The 24,529-nt window shown below is 45.1% G+C and overlaps 2 protein-coding genes across 7 annotated transcripts in view; one reads left to right on the top strand and one right to left on the bottom strand.

Moving 5' to 3' along the window:
• Window positions 1–24,529, top strand: part of SLC39A13 (solute carrier family 39 member 13) — a 140,144-nt gene that overhangs the window by 49,982 nt on the left and 65,633 nt on the right. The gene's annotated exons all lie outside the window — the stretch shown is intronic.
• LOC115079051 (26S proteasome regulatory subunit 6A) lies at window positions 5,712–23,634 on the bottom strand. Of its 5 annotated transcripts, none has more exons than XM_029582054.1 (12): window positions 23,616–23,634; window positions 13,928–14,011; window positions 12,571–12,696; window positions 11,888–11,992; window positions 10,959–11,021; window positions 10,177–10,314; window positions 9,727–9,870; window positions 9,486–9,634; window positions 7,519–7,615; window positions 6,820–6,965; window positions 6,540–6,621; window positions 5,712–6,226 (listed from the first exon to the last, which is right to left on the bottom strand). In XM_029582054.1, exons 2-12 carry the CDS (start codon window positions 13,979–13,981, stop codon window positions 6,116–6,118), a joined length of 1,215 nt encoding a protein of 404 aa, XP_029437914.1. In that variant the 5' UTR covers window positions 13,982–14,011; window positions 23,616–23,634; the 3' UTR covers window positions 5,712–6,115. The 5 variants fall into 5 exon arrangements, with proteins under 5 accessions (XP_029437914.1, XP_029437913.1, XP_029437912.1 ...); XM_029582053.1 differs by lacking the exon at window positions 23,616–23,634 and adding an exon at window positions 14,813–14,836 and having other exon boundaries at window positions 13,928–14,008; XM_029582052.1 differs by lacking the exon at window positions 23,616–23,634 and adding an exon at window positions 14,813–14,836.

The raw sequence follows: 24,529 nt of genomic DNA on the forward strand, positions 1-24,529 counted from the left end.
GGAAGCCCAAAAGAAGAAAACTGCCACGCCAAAAGATTAAAAAAAAAAAAAAACAAACCAAGAGGTTTGATGAGTTTGTGAAGCACAAAAAGATGAGTGGACATAATGATCTGCTCAGATTTCAGGTGCAGATCCAGAGAGATTCCAGTTTAAGGATATCAAGTTATTCTGCAAATGGAACTTGCTGTGACAACGTTGGCCTCCCCTGGATCACCACTAAAGCTACCACAAAGATTAAAACACAGTCTTCTGGTCTCTCTTTGACTTCAACTAATTGCCTCGCTAGTGGTGTATGTATGTAATATAGACGAGCGAGCCAGACTTGTATTTTCTGACAGGAGATTTCTATATCAGAAGTTACCCGGAGATATCTGGTAAATATTAATGACTGATGATGATATACAATTGATATCAAAAGAGTAGCTCTGGCCATGTTAAGAAATGTGCTGCCAAAACTCGACAGTGGTTAAGTTTTAAGTTTGCCTTCTTGCTCCTGGCACAGGCCCATAACCCTGAAGGTGTACACACACCAGTGCCCGTCAGCCACCGAGAGTACATGCTCCAACCAACATGCATCAACCCTACGGTACAGATGCTTATTGGATGATGTCAAAACCCATATTTTAATGGTTAAGATCATGGTGAAAGCAACAGGTTTATATTAAAATCAGCAATCCTGCTTCCTAACAGTGTTTTTTTCCATCCTATGAAGAAATCTTTTGGTAAAAGATGAATGTATTTTATATTTTGACAAGGTCAGAACTACTGCCCTTTAATTTTTCCTGTGTCCCAAAGCCCAGTATTACTTTACCCTGTCGTGATAAACTGGATCCCATAAGTAAACTGACAAAAATGGAGCGAGCTGGATCATCGAGTGAGTTGGGCCTTTGAGCAAGTTGAGTAGGAAGTCAGTCATTGAGTGCGCTTAACCAGTTGGCAGGCTGAATGGGCTAGGTTAGTGGTGAGACTCGATTGCATAAACTATGTCATTAAGTGGCTTGATTCTTTGGGTGAGCTGAGCTGTAAAAAGAGGGAAGATTTTTTTTCTTGGGGCAGAATCAGCAGGTGCATTAGTTTAGGTGGGCTCAGCCATTCCAGATTATTTGTTTTTCTATTAACTTTTTTGTCTTGCTTACTGCTCACGAGATACCGGGATTCTGGTTATTCATTTATCATGTGATCTTGCACGTGTTTCCTTCATACACCAGCTAGGACAGAGAATTTCTACAGGCCAGTACAGGAAAACAGGAGCCTCTTCCATTGGCACTAGTGCGTATGCTTGCCTGCACCCTAATAGTCCGTTTCCAAAATAGGACCCAGCATGCCAGAGGACAGAATATCAGATCAGCATATGTTCAGGTTAAATCAGTCTCATTCCCTCTTCTGGCCTAGTTAAGAGTGTAAAGCCTGTTTCCTGGAATCCAGAAACTGCAGCTATTCTCCCTCTCCCCAGTTTGAGGGTTGCCAGTCTTACCTGCTATTCCTGTGGCTACTGGTTCCTTTTAAATGATCTTGCTCTCTCTTGTATGAGGATTGCAAGCCCTCCCCTCCCCTGTATATCATCTGCAAGCTTCCTCTACCTGTGCCTTTTCCCCCCTGTGTTCTGCAAGAGTAAGTTCTCCTCTTCCTATGCAGAGCTGATTGCATCTCAGAGACCCTTATCCTCATGGCACCATTATTCAGTCTGGCACAGCAGGGAGTGAAGTAAAAACCTTAAGTACAGGTTATTGGATTAAGATTTGCAATTTCTTACTTCCATTTTTATGTATAGTGCTCTTGACTCCCATGGTTTCGGAGCACTGCAGATCCTCTCTTTCAGACCACGACCATCAGTGGCAGGGACCCGCCCAGACTTATGGCACTACTATCTGCAAGCCAAGTAATCAGAGATTGGAATCCTATCCAATCAGGCAAGGCAAGGCCTCCTAATCTCCATTTCTATACACAGCCCAGGCGGGTATCAGGCAATGTAAGACAGTCAGGTCGCTGCAGGCTAGCAGACAGCTATTTACAAAAATCCTCAATTGCAGCTCCATTAGTTGTTTCATCTCCTTAACAACCAAATTCCTCACATTAACCCTTCTGAATCCTCTCTGGATCTGTTCCTAACCTCAAGGGTTTCTATCCTAGTGGGATCTGGTTATTAACATATACATGAGAGCACCACGCTGTGAAAACAAGCACATTTCTCATAGACACAAAATGGGGGAAATAACATATCTGACACAGAAATGTAAGAGTAGTTAGCTCTGCTGCTCAGCTATCTTCATCTTTTGGCTAAGATGCAAGCTATGAGCTATTTTATAAATGGCAAGAACACACATGTATTTTCCATTTTGTGCAAACATTTTATCTACAGAAAAAAGATGGGCAGGCTGGGGCACTCCAGACCATGGGTTAGAAGTAGTTGCCATTTTGTAAACGATACAAGCATCTATAGTACTGAACTTATTTGTGCACTTTTACCCGTTAACTGACTTGCATATGTCAAATCGGATTTGTCTGTTAGCGGCAGTGTTTGGGTGCGAGGTCGGGGAGAACTGGAGCCCTACCGGACCTGGCAGAGGTATAGGCAAACAGGTGATTTCAAGCAAGCGCACAAGTACCTTATACAATACCTGTTACCGCCTATAAATTGGGGATATTACATGTACATTTGTTTCTAAAATCGGTAGAGAAAGTAAATATGGTCTTGCAATGGAGATATTCGTGTGCACACTGAAACATCTGCACCTACATTTTATGAACTGTACAGCTCCCGCAGCACCGTTTATAAAGTACCAGAATTAATCGCCGCCTGTCCACGTCCACACGTAAATGCTGCACTGGGGCTAGGTTTGAGTTAGGCTCCCTGGGGAGGGTACTCTGCCACCCGAACCCACTGGGGACAAAGATGGCATTAGGACTACTGCCAATGCAAGAGGATTAAACCTCCAGTTAAAAAATAAAACCATTGCTGCGACTCTACTTGTTGACTTTAGCAGAAAAAAAACACTTTTTTTTTTTTGACTGAGAGGACCCCTAAAAGAGTTTTTGCTGGCAATCATTTTAAACCAGCCCAACCCAAAGTGACAAGGTGAATTACTCAAGAACAGACACTAAGAAATGCACAGGCTAGGATAATGAAACATTAGGCTAACATAAAGGCAAGTCCTCTTTCTAAATAAAAAAAAAATTTCCACGAGACTCTGGTCCTCATTACATTCCACTTCCTTTTTCTCCGGGAGCTCTGCTCCCCAGCCAAATTTAAATTTTGTGTGTCCCTCCCAAGGTTCTCCTCCCCCCCCCCCCCCCCCCCCCGTCCTAGCATCGTCTTTCTTTCATCTAGCTGAAGCTCGTCACCTTAAAAGGGTTGGAGGAAATATTGTAAGCACAGACAATGAAAGGCTGAATGGCGCCTGCATCGTTTTTCAGCCTGAACAAAGTCGCTCAATGACGTCGGGCCTCTTTCACCTCGGGCCCATTTCCTGTCCGGGGCTGCGCAGAGCCGGCGCTGCCAACCACCGGCAGCAGGCGGCAGCCTCCCAGAGCAGGATCATGTGAATATAAATGACTGGCATGTAAAAATCTCAAATATATACTGTAAATGTATGTAAGAAGTGTCATTTTTAAATAAAAATTGTAATTCAAAAATTACATTAAAATATGGACTAGCTCCTTCTCAAGTGCTTAAATGTCGTCTTCTTTCCTTGCGGGGGCTGATGGCGTCAGTTACCTTCCACTGTAATTTTACACTAAGCCTTGCGGACCTTAGGAAGAATTACATAAGAACATTAAAAAGTGCCGTGCTGGGTCAGACCAAGGTCCATCCTGGAGCCACGTCCTGGGACCAGTCAAGGTCCGACATCACCAAATCAGGGTCACAAGTACTCGGCAGATCCCAGGGAGAACAATAGCATTCTTTAGGCTCCCTGGCCAATAATATGCTATGGATTTTTTCCTCCAGGAACTTGTCCAAATCTCTTTTTAAATCCCACTATGTCGGTCGCCTTGATCACATCCTCTGGCAACAGATTCCACAGCTTGATCGTGCCCTAATGCCTCTGCATCAAGCCACGCTGCAACTGTACTTCCCATATGGTGTGCGCTTCTGGTCGCCCCCATCTCACGAAAGACCTAGGGATGTGCATTCGTTTCATTCGTTTCCTATACAAGCATGAAAACGAAACGAATGAAACGAATGCACATCCCCAAGACCTAGAGGCTAGAAAAAGGCAACTGATAAAAGAAAGGAAATGGCTGCCCTCTGCGGAGAGGCTACGCAGGCTGGGGCTGTTCACCTTGGAAAAGTGACGGCTGGGAGGGGACACAATGGGAGCTTATAAAATCACGAGTGGGGAGGAACGGCTCGATAAAGGACGGTTATTTATTCTTTCCAATAATACTGAAACAACCAGCAGATTTAAACCATTGTAGAAAGTACTTTTTCACTTAGCGCACGAGCAAGCTGTGGAATCTGTTGCCAGAGGATGTGGTCAAGGCGACTGACATAGCAGGGGTTTAAAAGAGGTTTGGACAAGTTCCTGGAGGAAAAGTCCTTGGCAGGTTATTAGCCAGGGAGCCTGAAGAATGCCATTGTTCTCCCCGGGAGTGAGATGGGGGCGACCAGAAGCACACACAATATTGGAAGTACAGTTGCAGCGTGGCTTGAAACAGAGGCAATAGGGCATTCTCCATGTTATTCACCATTCCTAACATTACGTGTGCTTTCCTGACTGCCACCGTGCACAGAGGACTCCAAGGACCTTTTCCTGGGTGGTGACTCCTAACACGAAACCCAGCACGGCCTAACCTCCTTTGGTTCAGGTGCTGAGGTATTGGGTGGGGACATCTTTGCACAAACCAGGGTAGGCATGCTGTGGCTTCTCAGCGGATGCTAGGACCCTAACAGCCCTGACGCCGGGCACAACACCAAACTGCTACCTAGTTTTTCATTCTGGTGCCTTCAATACCCTTACCTTTATTACATCCTCTGCCATTATTATTGTAGTAAAGAACACAGACTTCTGGCACTGGAATTTGCTTGAAGTGAAGTAAGAACCAAGAGGAAAGATTTTTCTACCATAACATCGTGCAAAGTATTTTTAGCTGTGGGTTACACATCTGTGCTAAGGACATTCCTTCTGAAGCCAGTAATATATTTATTTTATTTTATTTCTCAGGGTTTTTGGTTTGGTTTTTTTATAATAGGTATTGCGAGAGTAATAAGTTATCAGGCTGTGTTATTGTCCTCCTTACTCATGCTATACAAGTAGAGAGCAATTTTCCAAAGGAATTACTCACTTAAAAGGGGATTTTATATGTGTAAGTGGGCTTATGGAAATTGCTACACCAGATGCTATTCAATTGTCAATAGGTTTTTTCATGCGTTAGTGCAGAAATGGGCTTTTGAAAATTGCTGCAAGGTCGGCTGCTTTTAGACAGGTAAATCCTTTGGAAAATTACTCCCATACTGCTGAGAGGAAGGCACCAGCCAAACGCATTCCTTGTTCTTCACATAAGACGTTCTCAGTAACGATCTTGGGTCCCGAGCAAATGGTACAGGGACAGCGTGTGCTAGATGTCGTGACCTGGACCATCGACGATCTGATCAAAGTGTTGAGGGAAGGCCGCTGGCCTCTCACAGTGCAGGCTGTGATGAAAGGAAGGCCGTGGGTGAATGGGAATCCGTGCCCAGCTACCTAAACAGAGTTATGCGGTACGGACAGAAGTCACACATGCCTTTTTAATTGATCTCCCCTAAATACATCACATTTTCAGATACAGGCACTCGTTTTAGCCACACCATTTTTTTTTTTTTTTTATTTCCCGAGTTGGAATTATATTCAAAACGGCAGAACTCGTGCACCATGGGTAACCAGAGCTGGGAGAGCGCAGGGAGCCTTTTCCTCTACCCTATCACCTCTTCATCTTCCTTCTAAAAAAATCAGGAAGTAACTGCTCTGGAATTCCACTCACCCCAAGGCTGCATTTTAACTCCCCCCCCCCCCCCCCCAAAGCTGGGGACATTTTAAATTTCCTTTGGGAACTTGAGCAACAGAAGTTTATAGTCCAGTCCGGAGCAGCCGCCCTCCCTCCCTCCTCGGGTGCCCCACCGCACACACGCTCCTGCTCTTTACGCGTAGTACTGCAGGTTGGCCTTCTTCTTGGCTTGAACCTCCAGGATTCCTTCCATGTAATCTTCATGCGTAAGCTCCGTGGCTCCCCTGCGGAGCGCAATCATCCCCTGCAGCAAGCAGAGAAGCAAGCAGCTGGGTCTCACACATCTAAAAGGAGAACTACACCCTGACTGGCGTAGCACGTCCAGATCCATTACGAGAGGAATAGCATCCACTCAGCTTAAGTTACTTCTATTAAACATCCCCCCTCACAGTTACATTGCCCTAGTGCTCCCAGATCCCACTCCTCTCTCTGCAGGCCCCTGGACTTCCTCGACGTCGTAAACTGTGACTAAATACTAGAATAAGGAGCAGCTGACCCACCAAAACCCCATTCCTGATGGCGCACGCATATTTTGAGGACAATCGCAGGGTACTTACTGCTTCAACACATACTGCTTTACACTGGGCCCCATTAAAGTCATCTGTACAACGGGCAAGTTCTTCATAGTTTACATCAGGACTGTAAAAAAAAAAAAGAGAAGAATGCTGAATGCACCTGTCGGGTGCCTGCACAGGGTTCAAGGTAACAGGCCCGAGCTGCAGAATCTCTTGGGGCACTGTCACATTCGCTGCCAGGGCTCTAGCCTGCGCTGTGCGCGCTGGATGGGGCTGCAGCATTTACGATAAACGTTAAAGAGATTTTGCTCCCTCTTTATACCTGACATTCATTTTCCTGGAATGGATCTGCATAATTCGAGCTCTGGCCTCCTCGTTAGGCATTGGGAATTCAATCTTCCGATCCAGTCGCCCAGACCGGAGCAGGGCAGGATCCAGAATATCCACCCGATTTGTGGCAGCAATCACCTGAGAATGGACAATAGGATGAGAGACGATGGGATGGGCACGGGGACCTTACAGAAACCCCTAGCATTCTCTGGCACAGCCGCTCTGCTTCCGCCCACTTTCCTTCCTGTCCTCCCTAAAGACCGGGCTGATCTTCCGTCGCAGGATCGAAGCTCGTGAACCGAATTATTTATGCACACGGGGAGTCATTTTCAGAAGCATTGGCTCAGTTTTGTGTGTCCTTTTACGCATACTGCAGAGGCGATCCTAGGGGCGGGGGTGCACTTATTTACACACGTACTTTTGATTTTTAAAGGTTTGCGTGGGCATTTAGGCCTGCACTCTGTATTCTTATGCTGCACTAAGGGACACGTGGTCCTGCTAATTTTCAAAGTAGGACGGTTCTAAAATTACCCTTATAATTTTCTTTTATTTATACAAATACACACACATGCAAAGCCTTTAAATAAAACCAATAATTCCATCTAATAAATGCCAACAACAGCAAATAAGGCAACCAAGCTAACCAAGGTGGCCAGAGTGCTCAGGGTAATGCCAGCTCACAAACTGTTACCTTGACTTGGGTGTTCGGCTGAAAGCCATCCAGTTGGTTTAAAAGCTCCAGCATGGTCCTCTGCACCTCTCTATCGCCAGCCTTTTCACTGTCAAACCTAGAGGAAAAGACAGCTATGTGACTAAACCCGTCCTCACCAAATGCACACATCAGGCCGGTGAAGACGGCCAGCCCAGATGCTGAACTAGCCAAAAGTGCCAGCAGAGGTGGACCTAACTATGTACACCCTAGGGGATGCGAGAAAGGCATTCAAACACCTCAAAAGGTGCACAAAGCAAATCTTTTTCAGAGGAAGAAATGCTCCATGGGGGTAGGACCTGGCAGTAACATCAGAAAATGTTTTTATTTTTTTTCCTACTGGGAAGGTGGTGGATGCATGGCCTGACTTCCCAGCAGAGGTGGGGGGAAGACAAAAGCAGTAATGGAATTCCAGAAACCGCCGGATCAACACAGAGGATCCCGGGTAGCCAAGAAGTGAAGAGAAAGGCAGAGATCACCTGGTCTATGGCACCACTCCAAGAATCAAACTGAGCAGACCGGACAGGCCTAACTCTTCTCACCTCCTGTCCTATTATAAGTCTGTACATTGCAGACTCGGATGTTAAACTCGCCAAGGCGCAGAAAAGGATGTAAAAAAATATGATTCACAGCATCACAAAAAATATACTGTACGCTTTGTAACAAGAGTTGTGTGTGGGACACTGAACATTGATGCAAGATATGAAGAGTATAATACACAGGGCCAGCTGTGTCCTTGTGCTGTCTGACTTCCCTTCAAGCTGTACTGATTGTATGTTGGAGGATGCAGTCACAGAGACATTGGGAACCCCCCTTCCTATCTTCTGTTCACACATCCGGTTTGCCTGAAGTGCTCAAATGAGCTCATGAGCCCACCTTTACCTCCCGGGGAAACGGATGAACCAGGGATCAATTAAATATTCTCCCAGCACTAGGGCCTCTGTCATGTTCCCAGATGTCGGATACATTTGGGCAGCCTTCCCTCAATTCCTAGATCAGCTCTTCTCCAAGGCAGGAGGTCATTCAGATCCGCTGGAACAAGCTTCAGTTTCATTATTTGCACACAATACTGACTGATGTTCCTGTCTGTCCTCTCCGATGTTTTGATTTTCTCTAACTAGCATGGCTAACGGTTCCATGGAAAGGGGGTGGCCCTGCCTAGTTCTGCTATTCAGTTTGAACTCTGTGGATAACCCCCCATTAACTTTAACACTGCCAAATGATTTAAAAACAACCCTGAGAAAGGATTGAGTCAAATGGCCCTATGTCTTTTCAAGGAGCATTCCTGTTCAGCTAGTAAACGTTTGGTCTCAAGCAAAGTCGGGAGAAATGATTTCGAAACCAGCTGGTAATAGAAAGGAGCTCTTCCTCTGCCAGAGAGAAGAGAAATCACTTCCTTCTCGAAGGCCTGAGGTAGTTCAGTAATTTCAGGACTTTGCTTGACAAAATGACTACTATTTTAAAGAGCAATTCCCTGGGGACAGTAACGAGAGATTTCAGACTCTCAGGATGCAGCGGGTGGCTGCTCACTCTTTCCTCTGAGGGATGGGCTTACACTAATACAAGGGGGGAATCCCAGCACCAGGCGTCACTGACCCCTGCAGCGTGGGGGGTCACCGCATCAAAGCGGAGCGTCAATACGCGCACCCCCTGGAAGAGGAATATGCAAATGGTAAACACTAAAGCAACGTGACAGAAAGGGCAGAAGTCTGAAAAGAGCTAAGGGATACTGTGATGTTCTAAAATATTCCTCCTGGAACGTGTCCTGAAGATCAAAATGAACATCACTACCCTGCGGGGGACAACCAAAACATAGAATCAAATCTGATTCATTGATCAATCAAAACAGTGCAGGAAATCGTCTTCCAGAGTCATCCAGGGCAAGCCTGGCCCCGAGGGATGGATAAATGGGAAGGTCTTTGTCTGCTGAAGGGGGGATGAACTCTCACCTCTTCGTTCCGATGGCATCCAGTTCATCAATGAAGATGATGGAAGGAGCCTTTTCTTTAGCCAATGCAAAGGCATCACGGACCAGTTTGGCACCATCTCCAATGAACATCTGCACCAGCTGAGGGCCTGCCAGTTTAAGGAAGGTGGCCTTTAGGAGAAAGAAGGAGAGGCAAACTGAATCCACACAGCATAGCTACAGGTGCTAGGAGTCCACCAGCCCGGCCCGGTCAGAATCCTCACCTTCGTCTGGGCAGCGCAGGCTCTGGCCAGCAGGGTCTTCCCTGTGCCCGGGGGGCCGTACATCAGGACGCCTTTGGGGGGCTGGATGCCAAGATTCTCAAACTTCTCCTTGTGGTTCATTGGCAGCACAATTGCCTCCACCAGCTACACAGGCAGAAAAACACCCAATTATTTATAGATACACCCCAGCAGCCCCCACCCCTTCCCCTACGTCCCGCTTCCTCCATCATTAAGGCCATTTCACATACCCTCTTGTATCCTTCCTCTCCACTATATCTACATTTCTTCACTATAACAGAGGGTAAATGTATATATTCACTTCCTTGATATACAGCCCTCCAGGTATCCTGCATTTAACCTTCCTCAGAAAAACAGCAATCAAGTCAGACACAGCCTCTTCCGTAAGACGAGGGGATGGCTCGTGCCTCTTCATCTATCAGGGGTACTTAACTCTTGGATCTGCTTATCAAGCCCACCAATGTCACTGTACTGCTCCGTGGGTCTCTCATCCACTTCCATTGCTTTGACTCGAGAATCGTATTCTGTAGGAAGAGTCTCCAGAATTAGGTAAGAGTCCTTGTTCACACCCTACGGGCACAACAGAGCGAAACGGCACTCAGCAAGGGGAATGAGAAACATCTGTGTAGGCGCAGAATGAGGACATCGAGCAGCGAGGCATATCAAGATAACCAAAGTGACATGAAAACAGACCGCAAGAGTGATCAGTGAAATGCCACCCTGACCCTTCCTCTGAAAGAGTAATCTCCCATCGTACTGCAGTGAAGAGTAACCACTACGACAAAAAAAGGACCTCTCCCATGCTTTCAACTGTGTATGCGCCCAATACCAAACCGGCCATCACGTCAATGATCCAAAAGAACACACCAGGAACCAATGACAGGGCCGAAATCTTCATTTTTTTTTTTGCATTTGTAAATCATAAAGCTTAATACAAAGGAATACCCAGTATGGACAGAGTGCTGCTCAGAACCCCAGACTTGCATGGGGAGATTCTCTTTTCCAGTATAAATTCGCAGACAAGTCAAAAGAGTTTTTCCTCCCTCTTCTGCACCCCCAGTTTGTCTTTACAATTTGCACCCGTTTTCTAACATTTTCTCATGTTTCCAGTTTGACCATAGGCACCAAGCAGCTTCTGAAAAGCCCCCATCTCTGTGTCTGTTCAGGGTGACCCCACTTAAAGCCCCAGAGAGACAAAAGACTTGAGAGCTCACCACAAGATCTCCTGGCTTCAGTTTCTCTGCATCGACCAATCCAATCACAGGCAGGAAGTATGTCTGCAGGAGAAAGAGCTGGAGCATTAGCACACCCAAAGAAAGAGGGACCTTGGACCAGTTTACATGCACCACAGAAGACCCCCAGGATCAGAAGAGGAGAGGGGCTGGGATGAAGGGCTTTCCTGTGAATGGTGTATATAACACTAGCATGCCAAGAGCTTAGCATAAGAACAGAAGAAGATCAGGGGTCCATCCAGCCCCCCAGCATCCTGTTCCCAACAATGGCCAAGCCAAGTCACACATACCTGACAGGATCCCAAGCACTAAATAGATCTCTTCTATTCCTATTCTTTCCCTGCCTCATACCAACCTTCACAACATCCTTTAAAGCCACATTTCTTAAAAAAAAAAAAAATCCTTAATATTTTTTAAATCTAAAAAATGTACCCTGAGAAAAGCAAGTACAGAAAGTTTATGAAAATTGAACCAATTAATGAGTTGCATGCTTGTCTGGCTCAGAAATTGCTAAATTACATTTTCTGAAACCTGGCATTCAGACCAAGATTGTGATTCTGGTTCTGCCTGTCAAACTTCAGGAACAGAAGCGGAGCGTTCGCAGTAATCTTCGCCCAGGTATGTGTTGTACAATGTTTGGAAGTGGTCCACTGCCTTCTAATGTCTGCAAGGACTTATATTTTTTCAAAAGCTAGACAGTTTTGGCAAAATATGAATCTACTGGAAACCCAGGGCTTCTGGCACTGAATCTAATAAAAATGAAATGACAGCTCAGAATAAAGACTTCTCCTGGATCAAGGCCAGAGTAGTCCTGTGGGTGAAGCCCTGATCTGCACAGCTCGGGCATGGGACGTGCAAAACTTCCAAGGCACAAAAATATTGTGAACCTCACCTGCCACGCAACCTCTTACCTGGCGTGTGGAAGTTTTAATAACAGCGCACTTTCCTTTTCTCTGAGAGTCCAGATCAATGTTTGCACCATCCTCCTCCTGGTCATTTGGGTCAACATCCAGGAGCTGCAAAATTTATTTATTTATTATTTTATATACCAACATTCAATCTCAATTGAGATATCACACCAGTTTACATTCAGATACTGTAGGTATTTCTCTATCCCCAGAGGGCTTACAATCTAAGTTTGTACCTGAGGCAATGGAGGGTAAAGTGACTTGCCCAAGGTCACAAGGAGCGACAGCAGGACTCGAACCCTGGTCTCCTGGTTCATAGTCCACTGCTCTAACCACTAGGCTATTCCTCCTCCCCTTGAATGCAAGTCTGAGTAACTGACCCCTACAAGTAATCGAAGAAGTTGCAAGAAAGTCTGTCCACTCAAGACCAACCTCCTACAAACGAATTTCTGAGAAATTTTGCAAGAAATTTAATAAAATACTTCCCCATTTTCTTACTGGCTCTAATACACCACTGCATCATTCACCTTCTCGGAGCTATAAGTACCCATTAACCCCCTCCATGCCATACCTACCTGCTAAGCCTTCACAAGCATCTCGCCTCAATATCACATATTGCCTAGAACCATTTCACTGCTATTCATTTGGGCCTGTCGAGTATAGCTGGGAGGAAAGAATGAGCTCACCTCAATGACATTGGAAACTAGATAAGGGAGAGTTTTGTTCACTTTAATCTTCTCACTGTTCTCTTTGATCTTATCTTTCATGGCCTGCAACTCATGGGTCACTCGTAAGACCTCACTCTTCATGATCTAAAACACAAGTTACAGAGGAACATGTTACAGAGAAGATAAATAATGGCAAAAGGCTGCCCCTACAGAGAATAAATGTGTGCCATTAACTCTCCTGAGGAGCTGAGGTACATTATCTACACTGTAGATAATGGTCGGCCCTTTTTGTTCTAATTTTAGCACTCATCATGTTAGCTGACACTTTTCTATGTGTGCTCCCCACTAGCATCTCCCAAGCACAAGCTCCCTGGATGGCTGGACATTCAAAGCCAGGTGATCATCACTGCAGCTGGGAAACCATGAGCCTTCATTTACACATGGGCTTGAACTGAGAATTAATGAAATGAAAGAAATCAACATTTATATAAAAAATTCCTTGTGGTGTTTTGTTATTTAAAAAAAAAAAAAAAAAAGAATCTGCTTGGTTTTGCTTTAATCTTTCCATTAAAATAATGTGTGTTGAGAGGAATTAATGTGGAGAAAAAGCTTTTTAACCAATTTGCATTATTTTCAGGTTTCCTGCAAGGTTTTGCAAAGAATGAACGGGTTGTGTAGTTTCAGTAAACATTACTTTATAGCTTCCTTACCAGCTTTTCATATGTAAATGCATGTGAAAAATATCATGTGCTGGCCTTGCATGTCTTTAAAGATGGCTTAACAGATTTTTTCAGTTGACCAATTGATAAATCGGTTCCTTCAATGTAAAACTATACCATATCTGTTGTATATCAGAGACTGTACCAGATAATAAGCCCCCAATCCTTCATAAAGCCATTCTCATTTATGCATTACATACATGAGGCACACATGGGAATAACCAAATACATCAAAACGCCACACTAATATATGCAAAGATGGGGCCATTTGGTGGGCTTTGTCTTCTCACTTCACAGACCACTACAGGCCATACTACCACACCTCCTCCACAAATCAAAGCTAAGTACAATAAAATAATAAAACACAAACACCTCTTCTCTTTTGCTCCAAGAAAGTTTGAACATGCTGATGGCCTTAGCAAGTCCCAATTCCACACAATTATCTTATGAAATATAGTTCAGAAAACATTTCCAACAATAGTGATAATCTCTTAAACCCAACCCATGATCCATAGCAAATCCAGCACACTTTTGCAACTTCCCAACTACCAATTACTTGATTCTAATACATTTCATAGTAAAAACAATAGTTCTGTAGAGCCACCTAACCCGCAGACACTTTTTTTGTAGCACGGCCTAGATGATTCCTCACGCACCTTGATCTCACTGTCCAGCAGGCGTGTACGCTGGATGATCTCTTCCGTGGACATCTTCAGTACCTCCTCCCCAATTCCATCCTGCTAAAGGAAGAAAACGTCTCGCATAAATTATTTCATTTGTGGAAAGCACCGATCATGCTGGAAGGCAGCGACCGTTCTTACAGAATTCCTGCCCCGACCAGTATAGCTAATACACATAATGCAATTACAAGGTAGATCCTTTTAAAAGAAGCAACAGACACAGAATCTCGAATTACTGCACACGTGATCTATTAACGCGAATAAAAGCAGATACTCCGCAGAGTTACTTAGTCGGGGCCATGTGGACAAACGCTCGAGCATAGACAACTAAACGAAACGATCAGACGCAGGGATTCGGGAAGGAGAGAGCTCCTTACAAGTCATTTTCTGCCACTCTCCCTCCGATTCCTTCTAGTTACTGTTTCTCTTTCCCCCACCCCCAGCTCAGTCTTCTACCCGCCTTATAATTTCTAACAGTTTAACACCACCTCCCAGAATTCCCTTATTCTATCACTCGCTCCGGTTTTCCTTTATTTTCCTTCCACACCTCTGCTTCGTCCCACACCGACGCCATCTTCTCCAGCCGGGCTTTGAGTAAATCTAGCGCCCGATCCGACGGGAGCTCATTCTACGCTATAGAATTGGAAAGATCGATAGCTGTTCGTGCTCCCTGCGACCTGAGAAACAATAATACGGCGGTGGAACGGCTGCTCTCGACTACTCATTGCCGGTTTTTCTGCTCATTCGGTCTAATTATTTCTCAGTTGTAATCTCCCATGTGCCGAATCTAAGGATGTTAACAAAGCGCCCGAGGAGCACAGAACCACGTGCCCTATACTCAATTCTGCTGAGTGTTGTTACCGTCGCCATGTTTGTGAGGGGCGGAAATAGGACTTGCAGAAACGGGGGCAAAGGGAAGATGCACTACAAGAATGAGCGTGGCCCTGTCACGTGCTAAGTCCACCTGAAGCCTGCTGTTGCTATGGAAACTGAGAGCGAAGATTTGTCTCCATTTTATGCCTCATTGATGTCTTTATTTTTAGGAAGTCACCCTTCTTATGAGAGCATTTGTTTCCAGAGATTTAATCCTTTGCATGATGTTGTGATACCTATTAATGGACCCGGGGAGGAGGCGGGGGACGGGACCAAAAAGTCCCCCCTTTTCTTTTTTTAAACTGCCCTTTCCCTCACCCAAAACATATAAAGAAGAGGATTGTGTCATCGGGCCCTCTCACACGTTCACTTTAGATACAGAAATATTCCTTCCAGACGCTGTAAGGAATCTCCAGCCTCCCAGCTTTTTTAAATTAAACTCCCTAACTCCGGGATGTATTATATCAGGTTTCATGTACTCTTCCACCCCCAATCGTCAGCTTGATTCTCACCCATCCGACCCATTTCCACCTGATCCGCGGCTGTTCAGCACCATGGTCAACTCCTGTGCCAGACAGACTGACAGGCACGGCCACCTCAAACTCAAAATTAATATTGCTTTAAAATGGAGTTCAATCTGGGCCAAGGGGGTGCTGCTGAAATAGCATTCACAGCCCGGGGCTGGGCATAGATTACTCCTGGGGGAATCCTGCACACAAAAAAAGTACAATTCTGCATGCTTTATATTGGTCAACATAACATAATTTACATGACAGTCTTTAAATAATTACATTTTAAATTAATACAGAAAAAATATTATTTAAAGATGCAGAATTTTAAATATTCTGAGCAGAATTGTCCTAGAAATTCTCTGTAAGAGTGTCCCTTCCACTCTCTCTCCCTACTCCCCTGGCCATTGTGCCCACTCAGGCCCCAACTCCTCCACCTGCCAGTATCTCTCCCTTCCACCTCTAGGCTCAACCCCTTCCACTCTATCGCCACTCTCGGAGTTTGACCCTGTTCTCAGTACTGCCCCTCACACAGGTTCCCTCTGTCCCTCGTTCTCTCACACATGCTCCCTCTCTCTAGTGCACATACACACACCCTCATACATAATCCCTCACTCTCTCACACACACACATTCCCTCATATAAGAGTCCCTCTCTCTCGCGCGTGCGCACACACACATCCCTTTATACAGGGTCCCTCTCTCTTGCATACACACCCATACAAGCTCCCTTTCTCTCTCACATATACACCCTCACACAGGCTACCTATGTCTCTCTGTCACACACCCCTTCACACAGGCTCTCTCTCACACATACACAATCCCTTCACAATCTACTTATATAGGCACCCACACTCAAGCACCACCTTGCTCTCTCACACCCCCCCCCCCCCCCCCAGTTCTCTCTCACACCCTCCTCGTTCCCCCTCAGTATCTCTCACCTCCCCTGCTCTCTCTCTCTCACACACACACACCCTCCCCTCCGCACTCCTGCTCTCTCACTTCCCCTGCACTCTTTCACACCCCATGCTCTCCCACCCTCGCTGCTGTCATTCTCTCACACCTCCTCCCCTACCCCTCCCTTTCTCTCTCTAACACTCCCTCCCCTCTCCTTTCTCTCACACCCCCTCCCCTCCTCTCTCCCCCACACACCTCTCTACACACACTCACTCTCACCGGGGCCTTCATCTTCACCGTGAATGGAACACGTGCCATTCGTAGCATGCCAGAGTCTCCTCTGCCATTTTCTATACAGAATTTGGCAATTCTGTGCAGGGGATATTCTGTGCAAATTCTGCACTCCACAGTAGTGCAGAATTAAGAACTTAAGAATATAAGAAATTGCCATGCTGGGTCAGACCAAGGGTCCATCAAGCCCAGCATCCTGTTTCCAACAGAGGCCAAACCAGACCACAAGAACCTGGCAAGTACCCAAACACCAAGAAGATCCCATGCTACTGATGCAATTAATAGCAGTGGCTATTCCCTAAGTAAACTTGATTAATAGCAGTTAATGGACTTCTCCAAGAACTTATCCAAACCTTTTTTGAACCCAGCTACACTAACTGCTTTAACCACATCCTCTGGCAACAAATTCCATGATTTTAGTACCTGAAAATTCACATGAATGCAATGACCAAAACAAATTAGCAGAGGTGCAGCCTCCCTCCAACAATCACTCCACTTTCACTCTCCTTTCTGATACCCGCTCTCAGCCTCCACCCTGTCCAGAAAACCTCCTTTCTTAACCTCCACCTGATTCTACAGATCCTATCACTCCCTCTAGCCCTTTTCACATTCGCCTAGATGATCCTTTCTCACCCCAAGCCCTTCTTGTAGCCTCCAATTGCTCCTCTGTCTCCCTATTCCCCCTTACGCCATCCCTTATTTCCTCTCGCTCACCTCCCAGCCTTCCCCCCATCTCTTCTCTCACACCCCCCAGTCAGTTTTCTTTCATTTCCCACCCCCTCACCCTTCACAGTCAATTCCTGTCCACCTGATCCAACCCTCATACCCCTACTATGTATGGCTCACAGGCCTCACACTGACTTCCACTACTTAATGCTGCTGGGACCTGTAAAGTGTTGCCGTCTGGGTCACTTGTGACCTCAACTGAAAGTTTTGTGACCCCCATGTGGGGTCCCGACTCAAAGTCTGGACAGTCCTGTAGTAGGCAAATTGCTGTCCTATTGTATTGCCAGTGTAAAGGTCCTGCCGGCCACCAGCCTTTCTTAATAAAACTGGCCAGGCTGAGCAAATACTAGCCCATTGGAAACTCAACATAAAATGACCCCCTGTAATATCCCAGTAGAATCCAGAAGGTAGAATGGGAATATCGTGTTGACTGCCCCAAAACAGAGTTTGTTACAAATAAGATTAACATTCTAAATACAATGGAAAGATGACAGTTTATTCTGAAATTTGCACTAGGACATAAAAACAATGGAATGACCTGATGTGTGTAAGAATCAGCTGGTACTGCTGCTTTAAGAAGATGGCTTTCAGTCAAATTCTTATTAAACTGAGTGCCCTTTGAGGAAGGATGCCAGGGGTGGGAGAAAAATAGAAGATGTGTGACATCAGTGGCTGTCTCAGTTCTTAAATCTGAGTTCACTGGATTCTAGGTGATTATCTTATTACCCAGGAAAGCTTTGAACCATCCTAAGGTTACCTAATTCCAGGCATCATATTATTCTTGACAGCATGAGAGCAGGAGGTGAGGGCAAGTGCTAGGGGAGTGTTAGGGGCTTGGGAGCCATTGATCATATGGAGATTAAATTACCTTTTCATTTCAAGAGATGAGATGCCTCTGTGGCAGGATTCAGATCCCAAAGGTGATGTAAAACATGAGAGGGGGAAAAACTCAGGAGTGAACTAAGGGCATGATTTATTAGGGCTTTTTTCTTATTCCATGTCTATGAAGGAAACAAAGCTTAATAAATCAAGCCAGAAATCTCACTCTGGTATCAGAAAAGGAATGTCATTCTAAAGCAGAGTGGGATGTTCAGAGCTCTAAGGGGTCATTGATAGTAGGACTTGATGCTGGAAAGAGTTAAATTGTTAATATTGATGTTACAGCTTATGGGGAGGGAAGGAAGTAGAGGGTAAATACTGCTGATGCAGTATATGTGGGAGGGGTAGGTACCAATGGTGCATAATATGGAGATGGGGTAGATGCTGATGTTTCAGTTTATGGGAAGGGAGCTGGTAGGTACTGGTGGCACAGATTATGTGGAAGGAGGGAGTAGCTTCTGATGGTGCAGAGTAGAGAGATAAAGGGGTACGGTACAGATGTTGCAGTGTGAGGGGAGAGAAAGGTGGGTACTGATGGTACAGGACATAAAGAGAGAGGGAATGTATGGATGTCTCCGTATATGTAAAATGAGAGGGCAGATACTGATGGTGCAGGATACAGGGAAAGGAGGAGGTGGGTGATTGTACATTATGTATTGGAGAACATAAGAACATAAACATGAGAACATAGGAATTGTCAGGCTTGGTCAGACCAAGGTCCATCAAGCCCAGCATCCTGTCTACGTCAGTGGCCAATCCAGTTCGCAAGTACCTGGCAGATCCCATTAAGTAGATCTAATTCCTGTTACTCACTCCCAGAGACAGCAATAGCTTTCTTTAGTCTGCCTGGCTAATAATATGTTATGGATTTTTCCTCCAGGAACTTATCCAAACCTCTTTTTAAACCCTGCTAGGTCAGTTGCCTTGATCATATCCTCTGGCAACAGATTCCACAGTTTGATAGTGCACGCGGTGAAAAAGCACTGAGGGAAAAGTATGATTTTTTTTTTAATCTGCTGGTTGTTAGTTTCATAGAATGCCCCCTTTTTGTAGTATTATATGAAAGGGTAAATAACCGTCCTTTGTTTACTTGTTCCACTCCACTCGTGATTTCATAAACTTCTATCATGTCCTCCTCTCAGCCGTCTCTTTTCCAAGCTGAAGAGCCCTCGCCTGTGTAACCTCTCATCATAGGAGAGATGTTCCACCATCATTTTTGTCACTGTCCTCTGCACCTTTTCTAGTTCTGCTATGCTTTCTTGAGTTGGGGGTGACCATATCTGCACACACTACTCAAGATGCAATCACACCATCACGTGACATAGAGGCAATATAATATTTTCTGTTTTATTCTCTATTCACCTTCCCTTCTGTTACTGTTTTTCCCTCCACCATTTTTATTGGGAAGGTATTCCATGCATCCACTTCCTTTTCCATGAAGAAATATTACTTCTGAGTCTAATTTCCTCCTATTGAATCTTTTTTTTCTAACTACACTGGACATTTTAAAGAAAAAATGGAAAAATTCCACATGCATATAAGATATGGGGATATATTACATCATTGAGTAGTAGGGAAAAAAGTTTGGTTTCCTGTTTCATTTGGTTTGGCTGATCATCAGAAACTAATTTGTTTTATTTGTTCCCATTAAAGTCAATGGGGGATCCTATTTTGGACTCTCACGCTGGAGTTTTCCATTCAAGCTTTATGAAACTTGTTTATAGACATCAGCAGCAGAGCAACAGCTGTCCAAGACACCAAGAAGGTGTGCTCCCACCAATAGTACACAGGTGTGGGAGGGGCATTCTCCTGGACCCAGCAGTGTCTGAATGACCAGTGTGAAACTCAGATATTGCAACTACCATGCTCTCAACTCCTGCCAGAGTGCAACGCCCTACCACTTGTGATTTGAGGCCACAGACAGATGGACGGACATGATCTCCTGGTCAGGTGTTCTCCCTCTGCTTTATGCAAGAATGCCTAAAAGGGGGGCAGTTTTAGGGCTGTAAGGGGAATGGGTGCATTTTTGCCTAAAGACTACTGCAAAGCGAAAAAGTTCCCTATGAAAAGAGAATCGGAAAAATTCAGTGCAAAAACTCACACATGTTTTTTTATGTAGGGGACTTTTTTCTTGCACAATTTATGCAGAGACTTTTTGAAACTTAAAAAAGAATGCACGTAAATCCTGATCCTGCCCTAACTCTACCCCGTACTGCCTCTTTCTGTATGCTTTAGTCACATCAATGCCTTGGAAAATTGCCCTAAAAAAAAAGCTTTGAAACAGAGGAACATGGGACCATGAAGTCAGGTGGTCCCTTTCTTCCTAAACTGGACATAATAATCTGAGGTGTTCACTAAAGACGACCCTTGAGAGGGACCAGTGCTGGTTGACAAGACTGTAGCTGGGAGTGGGGTGGATAAAACTCCATTTACAGAAGAATTGGGAAAACTGAATGTAGACAAAGCCATGGGGCCAGATGAGGAACATCCCAGGATACTGAGGGAACTCAGTATCCTGGGATGTGATAGAGGTCTTTAAGATAGTGGTCTTTAAGATCATGAGAGGGCTTGAACGAGTAGATGTGAATCGGTTATTTACACTTTTAGATAATAGAAGGACCAGGGGGCATTCCATGAAGTTAGCATGTGGCACATTTAAGACTAATCGGAGAAAATTCTTTTTCACTCAACGCACAATAAAGCTCTGGAATTTGTTGCCAGAGGATGTGGTTAGTGCAGTTAGTGTAGTTGGGTTCAAAAGAGGTTTGGATAAGTTCTTGCAGGAGAAGTCCATTAACTGCTATTAATCAATTATACTTAGAGAATAGCCACTGCTATTAATTGCATCAGTAGCATGGGATCTTCTTGGTGTTTGGGTACTTGCCAGGTTCTTGTGTCCACCTTTCTAAGCATATTTCACCTTCACTATGGTGTTAAGGCAAATGTATTGGTTGCTTGAATCTCTTTTTTTTATTTTTACATCTCACTGAGTATTAATCACTTTCACTTGGAGGCAGCCGCTGGGTGTGTTTATGACTACCTGACTTTTCATGATGGTAGGAGACCAGGATCTGCCAAGCAGAGAAGGTTCTGTGACAGAATCTCTCCTCAGACCTTCGCCACCACAACAAGCTCTCTGCTTGTCCACTTCCACAGTGATGAGTCAGTCCAAGCCCAGGGCTTCCAGGCTAGCTTCACATTCAGTGAGTCCCTGGGTTATGTGATCACATTGACATTGCCACATTCAGTGACTCTCTGGAGGCTGAAGTCACAACTATCCATTTGGTAAGTTGCTGGGGTCAGAGGTCACATCTGCACATTCAGTGGTTTCCAGAGGGTTTGAGGTAACATCTCCCCATTCAGTGAAACCCTGGAGTTTGAGGTCACATTTTCACATTCATTTAATTCAGCAATTCCCAGTGGATCTAATGTCACATCTGCACCTACAGTGACTCCCAAGTAGGTTGAAGTTACATCTGTATATTGAGTCAGTCCTTAGGATGAGGTCACATCTGCACATTGAGTGAGCCCATGGGCACTAAGGTCACAGCAGCACATTCAGTGAGTCATGGGGTCTGACATTACATTAACACACTAAAGATGCTTGAGGATGTCCTTTGAGATTGTGACAGGCCTGTGACTCTGTCTTGTGAGAATGGGACAAACCTGTCCCTCTATCCCCTATGCTGTGGCATGGAGAAAAGTCAATTTTCTCCAATGGTCTGTACGTTTGGAACAAGTCTGTTACTACCTTCTCATGTTGTATGAGACTGGAAAATACTTACGAGCTGTGAAAACCTCCTGTGTCCTATAAGACCAGAACCGGTTTGTGACTCCCTCCTGTGTCTTGTGGGCTTGAGACAGGCCTATGAATCCTGTGTAAGTCCTGTATAACTGGGACAGGTCTGAAGCTCCCTCCTGTGTCCTGTGGGATTGGGATCAGTCTGCGACTCTCTCCTGTGCACGCCGGGATTAGGAATTCTCTTTGCTCATACTCCATCTAACCGGCTATTTCCTTCTCATTGGGTTTCTAGTTCCCTTCAGGGGAAAAGAAGATTCCAGGCATTCAGTAATGCCTTTCAGGCAGTCTCCATCTTCTGTGGATCAGAGACCTTTTTTTTATCTCTCAATATGAGCTTTTCTCCCCCAGAGATCAGAACCTTCCCAACCAGGTGATCAAAGCCTTCCTCATGGGGATGATCTCCTGCCAGGTTATGCCAAGTCACTGACCTGGAACCTTTTTGAACTTGCTTCCTTTTCTGGAGTGGAAGGTGGAGGGCACTGTTGATGCTATCCTAGTAGCTTTTTTTGGGGGGGGGGGGGGGTTTTGGGGGTGGGGGTGGGGATTACAACTGCACCCTCACCTAGAGATCAGAGCTTTCCTTTCCCAGGGATCAAAGCCTTCTTCGCTTGGGAATCTGAATATTCCTCTTCTGAGGACCTGAGCCTAACCTGGCCAGTTGGAAAGACCTCCTTTCTGCTGTGGTTTCTTATGGCTTTACTAATTCCACTTCTTTTGCCTTGAGTGTGAAAACGTAATGATGTCATTTATTGTATTGCAATGCCTGTGATGCAAGTTTGGTGCATTACTCATCAGCTAATGAATATTGGGCCAATGTATGCAAAGATATCTCATTCATAATGCATTGCCCATATATCCTGAAAACCTGACTGGACATGGGATCAATAAAAGGGCAGGTCTAAGCAGCTCTGTGCAGCTCAGCCTAGCTGAGACTTCACAATGGATCCTGGGCTGGCACATCAAAAGCAGCCAGCTGCTGACTATAATTAAGCTCCAGACAGAGCTGGCGGTTTCATTTATGCACAGGGCTGTTGTATTATTGAAAGCAAAAATATCTTCTGCTTGAAAGCTGGTGTTGGATGACTCTTACTCAGCCAGGAAAGACTTTTTTTTTTTAAGGAGCATTCTAAGCAAATGTGAAGAGTGGACATACTCTGCTTATTCAGGTCTCGGTAGCTGACCACTCACAGTATACGCACTTTGGTATACAGGAATATGCACAAATTCATCAAGTCGTATGCACACACACATGCAAACCCTCATATATGCATGTGAACACAAACACATACACACAAAAACTGGAGGCACGGAGACAGAGAGGCAGAGCCACACATTTGTGCATAATGTGGGGCATATATATCGTCAATGATATCCGATTAAGCGCACTGTTAGACCATAAAAAAAGAAAAGAAAAGATGCCAATGGGCCTGCAACCTGACCTCCTCCCTTCCTCTCAAAATTTCCAATAAAGCTCTATTGGCCCAATCACCTACCCCCACCCCTCCTAAATGAGCAATAATGTCCCATTTTACAGATCAGGCACCACACACACACACACACACACACACACACACATACATACATACATACACACCCATGCTGTCCCAGTTCTCTAAATATATTTAAAATAAGGCTCCCTCCCCATCCCTCCAATAACAATTAACCCCCGCTGAGAGAGGAGCACTTACCGCTGCTGGTGCTCCTGTGCTGCTTCAGTCAGAAGGCAGCGCTACATCGGGTAAACCTCACATTTACCCTTCCAGAGCAGGAGGCATAAGACACATCCAGCGCTTCGCCTGACAGCAGTACCGGGAGCAGTAAGTTTTATGTTCCTGGGGGGGGGGGGGGGGGGTCTGGCACTGAGGGTGGGCAGCCATACTTTAAATATATTTACAGAACCAGGACAGGGGGGGGTGGTGCACAATCTGTGGAACGGGACACGGTTGCTAATTTAGGAGGGGTTTGGGGGGGTGAGAGGAAGGGAGGAGATCACGCTGCAGTCCTGTTCACATCTTTTTGTTGTTGGTTTTGGTCCACACAGCACTATTGAACTGGATACCTTTTGAAGATGCCCGGTTAAGTGGCAAGTTATCTAGCCACAGCAGGCCAGATAACTGTTGTAATGTAACTTTTATTTCTTTGCACTTGTTTATGTTCTGTTTTTTGTGCACACCCTCTTGTTATTTGTAAACCGGCATGATGGGGTTCCTAATCTCGAATGCCGGTATAGAAAAATCTATAAATAAATAAAAATAAACAACTAAAAATCTGGCCTGCTTTAGCCAAGCATATTCAGCAGGACGTTTCTCCTGCTGAAATCTGGGGCAAGTTATCCGCTGTCTTTAGCTGGATAAGTTGTCACATCTCTGGCTACTGAATATGGACCTCATTGTGTAAACAACTGTACACATTCAGGCATGCCACACCGCATCACACACGGAAAAACGTCGCACCAACAATATGCCACCAATAACGCATTTCTTTACAAATAATCTGAACTGAGAAACCAAACGAGGTAAGTGAAATCATGGCATTATTTCGAAACTTTATAGAGTAGAGGTACTAAACCGTGTACATGTGAGGATGTAGGATCACATAAAAG

The sequence above is a fragment of the Rhinatrema bivittatum genome, chromosome 17 (genome assembly GCF_901001135.1).
Source record: "Rhinatrema bivittatum chromosome 17, aRhiBiv1.1, whole genome shotgun sequence".
Taxonomy (NCBI): Eukaryota; Metazoa; Chordata; class Amphibia; order Gymnophiona; family Rhinatrematidae; genus Rhinatrema; species Rhinatrema bivittatum.

Excerpts from the sequence above, each read along its gene's own strand:
- LOC115079051 (XM_029582050.1), bottom strand. The coding sequence starts at position 14,525 with ATGGCGTCGGTGTGGGACGAAGCAGAG. Across the intron at positions 12,697-13,927 it reads TGCTGGACAGTGAGATCAAG|ATCATGAAGAGTGAGGTCTT; the intron begins GTGCGTGAGGAA and ends CTTGTGTTTTAG. Across the intron at positions 11,993-12,570 it reads TAGTTTCCAATGTCATTGAG|CTCCTGGATGTTGACCCAAA; the intron begins GTGAGCTCATTC and ends TAAATTTTGCAG.